The sequence below is a fragment of the Heterodontus francisci genome, chromosome 3, assembly GCF_036365525.1.
Source record: "Heterodontus francisci isolate sHetFra1 chromosome 3, sHetFra1.hap1, whole genome shotgun sequence".
NCBI classification, from domain to species: Eukaryota; Metazoa; Chordata; class Chondrichthyes; order Heterodontiformes; family Heterodontidae; genus Heterodontus; species Heterodontus francisci.
The window spans coordinates 181,561,001-181,569,653 of NC_090373.1; the positions used below are offsets into that span (position 1 = coordinate 181,561,001).

At 71.7% G+C, this 8,653-nt stretch overlaps 1 protein-coding gene across 1 annotated transcript in view; it reads right to left on the reverse strand.

Moving 5' to 3' along the window:
- LOC137353383 (coiled-coil domain-containing protein 177-like) overlaps positions 1 to 8,319 on the reverse strand; it is a 34,255-nt gene extending 25,936 nt beyond the window's left edge. Inside the window, exon 1 of the mRNA XM_068019598.1 lies at positions 7,764 to 8,319. Within this exon, the coding sequence (XP_067875699.1) occupies positions 7,764 to 8,034 (271 nt within the window). The 5' untranslated portion in view covers positions 8,035 to 8,319. The remainder of the gene's footprint in view (positions 1 to 7,763) is intronic.
- Positions 8,320 to 8,653: the final 334 nt, after the last annotated feature.

An 8,653-nucleotide genomic window follows, 5' to 3' on the forward strand; every position in this document is an offset into this window, starting at 1 on the left:
CCCCCCTCCCCTCCCTCCCCCCTCCCCTCCCCCTCTCTCTCTCCCCCCTCCCCTCCCCCTCACTCTCTCCCCCCTCCCCTCCCCCCCTCTCTCTCCCCTCCCCTCCCCCTCTCTCTCCCCCCTCCCCTCCCCCTCTCTCTCTCCCCCTCCCCTCCCCCTCCCTCTCTCCCCCCCTCCCCTCCCCCCTCTCTCTCCCCCCTCCCCTCCCCCCTCTCTCCTCCCCCCTCCCCTCCCCTCTCTCTCCCCCTCCCCCCCTCCCCTCCCCCTCTCTCCTCCCCCCTCCCCTCCCCTCCTCTCTCCCCCTCCCCCCTCCCCTCCTCTCCCCCCTCCCCTCCCCCTCCACTCTCTCTCCCCCCCCTCCCCTCCCCCTCACACTCCCCCTCTCCCCCCCTCCCCTCCCCCTCTCTCTCCCCCCACCCCTCCCTCCCCCTCTCTCTCTCCCCCCCCTCCCCTCCCCCTCTCTCTCTCTCCCCCCTCCCCTCCCCTCTCTCTCTCCCCCCTCCCCTCCCCCTCTCTCTCCCCCCCCTCCCCTCCCCCTCTCTCTCTCCCCCCTCCCCCCTCTCTCTCCCCCCCCTCCCCTCTCTCTCCCCCTCCCTCCCCCTCTCTCTCCCCCTCCCCCTCTCTCTCCCCCCTCCCCTCCCCTCTCTCTCTCCCCCCTCCCCTCCCCCTCTCTCTCTCCCCCCTCCCCTCCCCCTCTCTCTCCCCCCTCCCCTCCCCTCTCTCTCCCCCCTCCCCTCCCCCTCTCTCTCTCCCCCTCCCTCCCCCTCTCTCTCTCCCCCCTCCCCTCCCCCTCTCTCTCTCCCCCCTCCCCTCCCCCTCTCTCTCTCCCCCTCCCCTCCCCCCTCTCTCTCCCCCCTCCCCTCCCCCTCCCCTCCCCCCCCTCCCCTCCCCTCTCTCTCTCCCCCCTCCCCTCCCCCTCTCTCTCCCCCCTCCCCTCCCCCTCTCTCTCCCCCTCCCCTCCCCTCTCTCTCCCCCCTCCCCTCCCCCCTCTCTCCCCCCCCTCCCCTCCCCTCTCTCTCTCCCCCCTCCCCCCTCTCTCCTCCCTCCCCTCCTCCCCTCCCCTCCTCCCCTCCCTCCCCCCCCTCCCCTCCCCCTCTCTCTCTCTCCCCCCTCCCCTCCCCTCCCCTCCCCCTCCCCCCCTCCCCTCCCCTCTCTCTCTCTCCCCCTCCCCTCCCCCTCTCCTCCCTCCTCTCTCCCCCTCCCCTCCCTCTCCCCCTCCCCTCCCCTCTCTCCCCCCTCCCCTCTCCCTCTCTCCCCCCTCCCCTCCCTCTCCCCCCTCCCCCTCTCTCTCTCCCCCCCTCCCCCTCTCTCTCCTCCCCTCTCCCCCTCTCTCTCCTCCCCCTCCCCCTCTCCCCCCCTCCCCCTCCCCCTCCCCCCTCCCTCCCCCTCTCCCCCCTCCCCTCCCCCTCTCCTCCCCCTCCCCTCCCCTCTCCCCCTCCCCTCCCCCCTCTCTCCTCCCCCCTCCCCTCCCCTCCCCTCCCCCTCTCTCTCTCCCCCCTCCCCTCCCCCTCTCTCTCTCCCCCCTCCCCTCCCCCTCTCTCTCTCCCCCCTCCCCTCCCCTCTCTCTCTCCCCCTCCCCTCCCCCTCTCTCTCCCCCTCCCCTCCCCCTCTCTCCTCCCCCTCCCCTCCCCTCCCCCTCTCCCCCCTCCCCTCCCCTCCCCCTCTTCCCCTCCCCTCCCCTCCCCCTCTCCCCTCTCCCCCTCCCCTCCCCTCCCCCTCTCCCCCTCCCCTCCCCTCCCCTCCCCCTCTCCCCCTCCCCTCCCCTCCCCTCCCCCTCTCCCCCCTCCCCTCCCCTCCCTCCCCCTCTCCCCCTCCCCTCCCCCCCTCTCTCTCTCCCCCCTCCCTCCCCCCTCTCTCCTCTCCCCCCTCCCCTCCCCCTCTCTCTCTCCCCCTCCCCTCCCCCTCTCTCTCCCCCCTCCCCTCCCCCTCTCTCTCTCCCCCCTCCCCTCCCCCTCTCTCTCTCCCCCTCCCCTCCCCTCTCTCTCTCCCCCCTCCCCTCCCCCTCTCTCTCCCCCCTCCCCTCCCCTCTCTCTCTCCCCCTCCCCTCCCCCTCTCTCTCTCCCCCCTCCCCTCCCCCTCTCTCTCTCCCCCCTCCCCTCCCCCTCTCTCTCTCCCCCTCCCCTCCCTCTCTCTCTCCCCCTCCCCTCCCCCTCTCTCCTCCCCCTCCCCTCCCCCTCTCTCTCCCCTCTCCCCCTCCCCTCCCCCTCTCCCCCCTCCCCTCCCCTCTCCCCCCTCCCCTCCCCCTCCCCTCCCCTCCCCCCCTCCCCCTCTCCCCCCTCCCCTCTCCCCCTTCCCCTCCCCCCCTCCCCCCCTCTCCCTCCCCCCCCTCCCCTCCCCCTCTCCCCTCTCCTCCCCCTCTCCCCTCTCCCCTACACCAGTCCTCTCCCCTCCCCCCCCTCCCCTCTCCCTCTCCCCCCCTCTCCCCTCTCCCCCTCCCCCCCCTCCCCCTCCCCCTCCCCTCCCCCTCTCTCTCTCCCCCTCCCCTCCCCTCTCTCCCCCTCCCCTCCCCCTCTCTCTCTCCCCCCTCCCCTCCCCCTCTCCCTCTCCCCCCTCCCCTCCCCCTCTCTCTCTCCCCCTCCCCTCCCCCTCTACGTTACAAGAAAACTCTAACACGTGCACAAAAGAACCCTATTACAATTATCATCTCGATACGGGGAATAAAATAGAATCAGATGGAAAATGCCAGATCGCACCCTCTCTCTCTCCCACTCATCCCCTAGCAAAGCTCCTACAGCACAAGTCCTTCCCATTAGTACTAAACAAATCCTACACCCTACCACCCAACTCCACCTCCCCCTCTCTCTCTCCCCCCCCCTCCCCCTCCCCCTCTCTCTCTCCCCTCCCCTCCCCTCTCTCTCTCCCTCTCCCCCTCCCCTCCCCCTCCCTCCCCTCTCTCTCCCCCCTCCCCTCCCCCTCTCTCTCTCCCCCCTCTCTCTCCCCCTCCCCTCCCCCTCTCTCTCCCCCCTCCCCTCCCCCTCTCTCTCTCTCCCCCCCCCCTCCCCTCCCCCTCCCCTCCCCTCCCCCTCTCTCTCTCCCCCCTCCCCCCTCCCCTCCCCCTCTCTCTCTCTCCCCCCCCCCCTCCCCCTCTCTCTCTCCCCCCCCCCCTCCCCCTCTCTCTCCCCCCCCCCTCCCCCTCTCTCCCTCCCCCCTCCCCCTCTCTCCCTCCCCCCTCCCCCTCTCTCTCCCTCCCCCCTCCCCTCCCTCTCTCCCCCCTCCCCTCCCCCTCTCTCTCCCCCCCCTCCCCTCCCCCTCTCTCTCCCCCCCCTCCCCTCCCCCTCTCTCTCCCCCCCCTCCCCTCCCCCTCTCTCTCTCCCCTCCCCTCCCCCTCTCTCTCTCCCCCCTCCCCTCCCCCTCTCTCTCTCCCCCCTCCCCTCCCCCTCTCTCTCTCCCCCCTCCCCTCCCCCTCTCTCTCTCCTCCCCTCCCCTCCCCCTCTCTCTCTCCCCCCTCCCCTCCCCCTCTCTCTCTCCCCCCTCCCCTCCCCCTCTCTCTCTCCCCCCTCCCCTCCCCCTCTCTCTCTCCCCCCTCCCCTCCCCCTCTCTCTCTCTCCCCCCTCCCCTCCCCCTCTCTCTCTCCCCTCTCCCCCCTCCCCTCCCCCCCTCCCCTCTCCCCCCTCCCCTCCCCCCCTCCCCTCTCCCCTCTCCCTCCTCCCCCTCTCCCCCTCTCCCCCTCTCCCCTCCCCCCCTCTCCCCTCCCCCTCCCCTCCCCTCTCCCCTCTCCCTCTCTCTCCCCTCTCCCTCTCCCCTCTCCCTCTCCCCCCTCCCTCTCCCCCCTCCCCCTCCCCTCCCCCTCTCTCTCTCTCCCCCCTCCCCTCCCCCTCTCCCCCTCTCTCTCTCCCCTCTCTCCCCTCTCTCTCTCCCCCCTCCCCTCCCCCTCTCTCTCTCCCCTCTCCCCTCTCTCTCTCCCCCCTCCCCTCCCCTCTCTCTCTTCCCCCTCCCCTCCCCCTCTCTCTCTCCCCCCTCCCCTCCCCTCCCCTCCCCTCCCCCTCTCTCTCCCCCCTCCCCTCCCCCTCTCCCCCCCCCCCCTCCCCTCCCCCTCTCCCCCTCTCTCTCTCCCCCCTCCCCTCCCCCTCTCTCTCTCCTCTCTCCCCTCCCCCTCTCCCCCTCTCTCTCTCCCCCCTCCCCTCCCTCTCTCTCTCTCTCCTCTCTCCCCCCCTCCCCTCCCCCTCTCTCTCCCCCCTCCCCCCTCCCCTCCCCCTCTCTCTCCCCCCTCCCCTCCCCCTCTCTCTCTCCCCCCTCTCTCTCCCCCCTCCCCTCCCCCTCTCTCTCTCCCCCCTCCCCTCCCCCTCTCTCTCTCCCCCCTCCCCCTCCCCTCCCCCTCTCTCTCTCCCCCCCTCCCCTCCCCCTCTCTCTCTCCCCCCTCCCCCTCCCCTCCCCCTCTCCCCCCTCCCCCTCCCCTCCCCCTCTCTCTCTCCCCCTCCCCTCCCCCTCCCCTCCCCCTCTCTCTCTCCCCCTCCCCTCCCCCTCTCTCTCTCCCCCCTCCCCTCCCCCTCTCCCCCTCTCTCTCTCCCCCCTCCCCTCCCCCTCTCCCCCTCTCTCTCTCCCCCCTCCCCTCCCCCTCTCCCCCTCTCTCTCTCCCCCCTCCCCTCCCCCTCTCCCCCTCTCTCTCTCCCCCCTCCCCTCCCCCTCTCCCCCTCTCTCTCTCCCCCCTCCCCTCCCCCTCTCCCCCTCTCTCTCTCCCCCCTCCCCTCCCCCTCTCCCCCTCTCTCTCTCCCCCCTCCCCTCCCCCTCTCCCCCTCTCTCTCTCCCCCCTCCCCTCCCCCTCTCTCTCTCCCCCCCCTCCCCCTCCCCCCCTCTCTCTCTCCCCCCTCCCCTCCCCCTCCCCTCCCCCTCTCTCTCTCCCCCCTCCCCTCCCCCTCCCCTCTCTCTCTCCCCCCCTCCCCTCCCCCTCCCCTCCCCCTCTCTCTCTCCCCCCTCCCCTCCCCCTCCCCTCCCCCTCTCTCTCTCCCCCCTCCCCTCCCCCTCTCTCTCTCCCCCCTCCCCTCCCCCTCTCTCTCTCCCCCCTCCCCTCCCCCTCTCTCTCTCTCCCCCCTCCCCTCCCCCTCTCTCTCTCTCCCCCCTCCCCTCCCCCTCTCTCTCTCTCCCCCCTCCCCTCCCCCTCTCTCTCTCCCCCCCTCCCCTCCCCCTCTCTCTCTCTCCCCCCTCCCCTCTCTCTCTCTCCCCCCTCCCCTCCCCCTCTCTCCCCCCTCCCCTCCCCCTCTCTCTCTCCCCCCTCCCCTCCCCCTCTCTCTCTCTCCCCCCTCCCCTCCCCCTCTCTCTCTCTCCCCCCTCCCCTCCCCCTCTCTCTCTCTCCCCCCTCCCCTCCCCCTCTCTCTCTCTCCCCCCTCCCCTCCCCCTCTCTCTCTCTCCCCCCTCCCCTCCCCCTCTCTCTCTCTCCCCCCTCCCCTCCCCCTCTCTCTCTCTCCCCCCTCCCCTCCCCCTCTCTCTCTCTCCCCCCTCCCCTCCCCCTCTCTCTCTCTCTCCCCCTCCCCTCCCCCTCTCTCTCTCTCCCCCCTCCCCTCCCCCTCCCCTCCCCCTCTCTCTCTCCCCCCTCCCCTCCCCCTCTCTCTCTCCCCCCTCCCCTCCCCCTCTCTCTCTCCCCCCTCCCCTCCCCCTCTCCCCCCTCCCCTCCCCCCCTCCCCCCTCCCCTCCCCCCTCACTCTCTCCCCCTCTCCTCCCCCCTCCCTCTCTCCCCCTCTCCCCCTCTCTCTCTCCCCCCTCTCCTCCCCCCTCCCTCTCTCCCCCTCTCCCCCTCTCTCTCTCCCCCCTCCCCTCCCCCTCCCCCTCTCTCTCCCCCCTCCCCTCCCCCTCCCCCTCTCTCTCCCCCCTCCCCTCCCCCTCCCCTCTCTCTCCCCCCTCCCCTCCCCCTCCCCCTCTCTCTCCCCCCTCCCCTCCCCCTCCCTCTCTCTCTCCCCCCTCCCCTCCCCCTCCCTCTCTCTCTCCCCCCTCCCCTCCCCCTCCCTCTCTCTCTCCCCCCTCCCCTCCCCCTCCCTCTCTCTCTCCCCCCCCCCTCCCCCTCCCTCTCTCTCTCCCCCCTCCCCTCCCCCTCCCTCTCTCTCTCCCCCCTCCCCTCCCCCTCCCTCTCTCTCTCCCCCCTCCCCTCCCCCTCCCTCTCTCTCTCCCCCCTCCCCTCCCCCTCCCTCTCTCTCTCTCTCCCCCCTCCCCTCCCCCTCCCTCTCTCTCTCTCTCCCCCCTCCCCTCCCCCTCCCTCTCTCTCTCTCTCCCCCCTCCCCTCCCCCTCCCTCTCTCTCTCTCTCCCCCCTCCCCTCCCCCTCCCTCTCTCTCTCTCTCCCCCCTCCCCTCCCCCTCCCTCTCTCTCTCTCTCCCCCCTCCCCTCCCCCTCCCTCTCTCTCTCCCCCCTCCCCTCCCCCTCCCTCTCTCTCTCCCCCCTCCCCTCCCCCTCCCTCTCTCTCTCCCCCCTCCCCTCCCCCTCCCTCTCTCTCTCCCCCCTCCCCCTCCCCTCCCCTCTCTCTCTCCCCCCTCCCCTCCCCCTCCCTCTCTCTCTCCCCCCTCCCCTCCCCCTCCCTCTCTCTCTCCCCCCTCCCCTCCCCCTCCCTCTCTCTCTCCCCCCCTCCCCTCCCCCTCCCTCTCTCTCTCCCCCCTCCCCTCCCCCTCCCTCTCTCTCTCCCCCCTCCCCTCCCCCTCCCTCTCTCTCTCCCCCCTCCCCTCCCCCTCTCTCTCTCCCCCCTCCCCTCCCCCTCTCTCTCTCCCCCCTCCCCTCCCCCTCTCTCTCTCCCCCCTCCCCTCCCCCTCCCTCTCTCCCCCCTCCCCTCCCCCTCCCTCTCTCCCCCCTCCCCTCCCCCTCCCTCTCTCTCTCCCCCCTCCCTCTCTCCCCCTCCCCTCCCCCTCCCCTCCCCCCTCCCTCTCTCCCCCTCCCCTCCCCCCTCCCCCTCTCCTCCCCCCTCCCTCTCCCTCTCCCCCTCTCTCTCTCCCCCCTCCCCTCCCCCTCCCTCTCTCCCCCTCCCCCCTCCCCTCCCCCTCTCTCTCTCCCCCCTCCCCTCCCCCTCCCTCTCTCCCCCCTCCCCTCCCCCTCCCTCTCTCCCCCCTCCCCTCCCCTCCCCCTCTCTCTCTCCCCCCTCCCCTCCCCCTCCCTCTCTCCCCCCTCCCCTCCCCCTCCCTTCCCCCTCCCTCTCTCCCCCCTCCCCTCCCCTCCCTCTCTCCCCCCCTCCCCTCCCTCTCTCCCCCCTCCCCTCCCTCTCTCCCCCCTCCCCTCCCCCTCCCCCTCCCCTCCCCCTCCCCTCCCCCTCCCTCTCTTCCCCCTCCCCTCCCCCTCCCTCTCTTCCCCCTCCCCCCCCCCCTCCCTCCCCTCCCTCTCCCCCCTCCCCTCCCCCTCTCCCCTCCCCTCCCTCTCCCCCCTCCCCTCCCCTCCCCCTCCCCTCTCCCCCCTCCCCTCCCCCCTCCCCTCCCCCTCCCCTCTCTCTCCCCCCTCCCCTCCCCCTCTCTCCCCCCTCCCCTCCCCCTCTCTCCCCTCCCCCTCTCTCTCCCCCCTCCCCTCCCCCTCTCTCTCCCCCCTCCCCTCCCCCTCTCTCTCTGCCCCCCTCCCCTCCCCCTCCCCTCCCCCTCTCTCTCTGCCCCCCTCCCCTCCCCCTCCCCTCCCCCTCTCTCTCTGCCCCCTCCCCTCCCCCTCCCCTCCCCCTCTCTCTCTGCCCCCCTCCCCTCCCCCTCTCTCTCTGCCCCCCTCCCCTCCCCCTCTCTCTCTGCCCCCCTCCCCTCCCCCTCTCTCTCTGCCCCCCTCCCCCTCTGCCCCCCCTCCCCCCTCTGCCCCCCTCCCCCTCTGCCCCCCTCACCTCTCAGCTTTCTCCTGCGTTCCCTCTCCTGCTCCTCGTAGCGGCGTTTGAGGCTGCGCAGCGGCTCTCGTGGCCTCTCGCGGGCGAGCTCGTGCAGCGGCCGGTGCAGCAGTTGGACGGGCTGAAGGTGGCGGCGCGCGCACGCCTCCAGCGAGCGGGGGCTGGTGAGCACATAGCGGCTGCGCAGATCGGCCTCCGGACTTTCGAAATTGTACAGGTCGAGGTGAGGCATCGCCGGGCCTGGCGACCGGGACGCCGTTTCGACCTGCATCGCCAACACTCTGCAGATCGCCAATCGGAACCGACAGAGCGAAAACAAGATATCTGCAGAAAATTAAATCAGCACATTAAATAAAATCAACCGCGCCATCGCGGTCCCGAGCCTCTAGAAAACCAACGGTTGCAACTGTCAGTGTTGGTTGCCGCTCCCACAAGTAGTATGCGAATAATCCGATGCATTTACTGTTTTTTGATTATTCTTTTTATAACCTTGCTGTTATTATCCCCAGTTTAAATGCCGCTGGTGACGCTCTCCGCGACGCTTTCTGGTGACCATTGGAGATTAAGCGGTTTTTTTTTTACCAACGAGCTGAGAAACGGTCAAGAGCTGCAACGGCTTAAAACGTTGCTCGACAGCGCCACCCTAGGTAGGAGTCGGAGGACTCCCAAAGTCTCACAAATAGAAAATGCTGACAAGCACTCGGCGGGACATCGGAACAGGAGAGGCTAACAGCCTTGAGAAGGTAGTGGTGAGCTGCCTTCTTGAATCTCTGCAGTCCATGTGGGGTAGATGCACCCGTAGTGCTGTTAGGAAGGGAGTTCCAGGATTTTGACCCAGTGATCGTGAAGGAATGAAAATATAGTTCCAAGTGCCGATGTTGTGTTGCTTG